This window comes from Chaetura pelagica, unplaced genomic scaffold (genome assembly GCF_000747805.2).
Source record: "Chaetura pelagica isolate M959 unplaced genomic scaffold, ChaPel_1.0 scaffold597, whole genome shotgun sequence".
NCBI lineage: Eukaryota > Metazoa > Chordata > Aves > Apodiformes > Apodidae > Chaetura > Chaetura pelagica.
The window spans coordinates 24,138-26,771 of record NW_009953942.1 but is presented as its reverse complement, the minus strand read 5'-3'; the positions used below and the strand labels follow the sequence as shown (position 1 = coordinate 26,771).

The 2,634-nt window shown below is 58.6% G+C and overlaps 1 protein-coding gene across 1 annotated transcript in view; it reads right to left on the bottom strand.

Annotated features, from left to right (window-relative positions):
* Window positions 1–2,634, bottom strand: part of DMBT1 (deleted in malignant brain tumors 1) — a 34,725-nt gene that overhangs the window by 21,968 nt on the left and 10,123 nt on the right. The window contains exons 10-11 of the mRNA XM_010001779.1: window positions 2,014–2,337; window positions 750–1,073 (exon numbers count right to left, since the gene is read on the bottom strand). Of these exons, the coding sequence (XP_010000081.1) occupies window positions 750–1,073; window positions 2,014–2,337 (648 nt within the window). The remainder of the gene's footprint in view (window positions 1–749; window positions 1,074–2,013; window positions 2,338–2,634) is intronic.

Here is a 2,634-nt window from a genome sequence, read left to right as displayed (position 1 = left end):
GCTCAGCCCTGGGGACCCTCCACCAGCCGCAGGGTCGACGTGTTGGTCCCACCAGGCTCTGGAAGCACCTCAGAAATGTGATGAGGGGCTTGGGGGAGACACACACACACACACACACACACATGAGGTGCCCGTGGCTGGGGTGGAAGAACCTCCCTGTGGAATCATCTTCATGGTTGGAAAGACCTCGGAGATCATCGAGTCCAACCATCCACCCAGGAGAAAGGAGGACGACAACAACACAATCATCCCACCCAAAACCAATACTAAGCAAGAGATCATTGAGTCCAACCATCCACCCAAGGGAAGGAAGAAGACAACAACAACACAACCATCCCACCACACACCCCACAAAACCAACACCAAGCAAGAGATCATTGAGTCCAACCATCCACCCAGGGGAAAGGAGGACAACAACAACACAACCATCCCACCCAAAACCAACACCAAGCAAGAGATCATTGAGTCCAACCATCCACCCAGGGGAAAGGAGGACAACAACAACACAACCATCCCACCACACACCCCACAAAACCAACACCAAGGAACCCCCAAAAAAGACCCCCACAACCCCCCTAAAAAACCCCTCACACCCACCAGACCCTTCCTTGAGGTACCACATGTTTCCTGAGCCCCTTCCAGGGCTGGTGACCCCACCCCAGGGAAGAGCTTGACCATCCAACTGCAGCATCACCCCAGAGGCAAGAAGAACCAAGGTGGACACCCCATCTTGCAGGACCAGGACGTACCTGAGCAGATGACACCGGCATCTTCTCCGTGGTTGCAGTTCCCCTGTCCCCAGGGACGGGCTGGGCACTGGGAGAGGGTGTCCTCACTCCCAGCACAGGCCACGTCGTCCAACCAGATGCGTCCTGTCCCCTGGCCAAAGTGAGCCCTCCCAGGAGCTGCCTCGGCCCTGCCACAGCCCAGCTGCCTGCAGACCACCCTGGCGTGGTTCAGGGTCCATCCATCGTCACAAACTGTCCCCCACTGGTGGTCGTGGAGAACCTCAACCCTCCCAGCACAGCGGTGGGGACCGTTCACCAACCTCAAGTCGGCTGAGCTGGAGTTACCTGGTTCTGGAGAGGTGGAGAAGGAGGTGGGGGTTGTTGCAGGGCAACCCTGACCTCCCTGAACCTCTGGAGCCCACCTGGAGCATCCAGGGTGCTTCCAGGGTTGGGACAACATTGAGGGGACAGGTGGCTTAGAGGAGGAAAGGGACTGGTGTGATTTGGGGGGACAAAATCCTTGGAGGTAACACCAAACTGCAGGGTTTGGGTGGGAAGGGACATTTAAAGGGACTTTTGGCAAGGACATGGAGTGATGGGACAAGGGGTGATGTCTTCAAGGTGGAAAAGGATCAGGAATTAGGAGGAAATTCTTCACCATGAAGGTGGTGAGACACGTGAATGGTTTGCCCAGGGAGGCTGGGGCTGCCTCATCCCTGGAAGTGTCCAAGGGCAGGTTGAATGGGGCTTGGAGGTTGGATCTGGATGATCTTTAAGGTCCCTTCCAACCCAAACCATTCTGGGATCCTATGAAAGACCATCTAGATCCACCCCCCTGCATGGGCAGGGACACCTCCCACCAGCCCAGGCTGCTCCAAGCCCCATCCAACCTGCCCTTCAACATCCCCAGGGATGGGGCAGCCACAGCTTCCCTGGGCAGCCTGGGCCAGGCTCTCCCCAGCCTGAGGGTGAAGAATTTCCTCCCAATGTCCAACCTAAATGTCCCTTTTGTCAGTTTGGACCCATCACCCCTTGTCCCATCACTCCATGACCTTGTCCCAAGTCCCTCCCCAGCTTTCCTGGAGCCCCTTCAGGCACTGGAAGCTGCTCTAAGGTTCCCCTGTACTGACCCTGGGATGTTGCCCAGATGCAGGACCTTCCCCTTGACCCTGAGCTGAAGGTCCTGGAGTTACCCCTGGGGTGAGGGCTGCAAGAGAGCTCCTCCCCCAGCCCTGTCCACAACGTCTCCATCCCAGAGATGACCACCTGGGTGGGATGTTCTCACCTGCACACACCACCCCAGCGTCCTCCCCGTGGTGGCAGTTGTGGACCCCCAGCATCTTGGTGGGGCAGTGGGAGAAGTCAGTCTCCTGCCCCGTGCAGCTCACGTCGTCCAACCAGATGCGACCTGTTCCCCATCCAAAGTGGGCAGAGCCGGGGGCCAGGAGGGCCCCCCCACAGCCCAGCTGCCTGCAGACCACGGCTGCATCCTTCAGGTCCCAGTTGTCATCACAGACTGTCCCCCACTGGTTGTTGTAGAAGACCTCCACCCTCCCGCTGCAGGCGCTCAACCCGTTGACCAAACGGAGCCTGGAGGTGCTGGTGGAGCCTGAGCCTGGAAAATAACACCCCCCCCCCAAAAAAAAAAAATAATGGGCATTTTGAGGGGTCTTCTGGTGTCTGAACACCTGATGGGTTGGGGTGGGTAGGGCATCCCTGGGGGAGGGCTGGGACATGGTCCTGTGGGACCTGCTGGAGGTGACCTTGCTCTACGGGAGGTTGGGCTGGAGGGTCTCCAGAGGTCCCTGCCAACCCCCACCCTGTGACTCAGCCCCGGGACAGGCTGCCCAGAGAGCTGGGGGAGCCTCCTTTTCTGGAGAACTCCCAGCCCATCTGGCCACCAGCC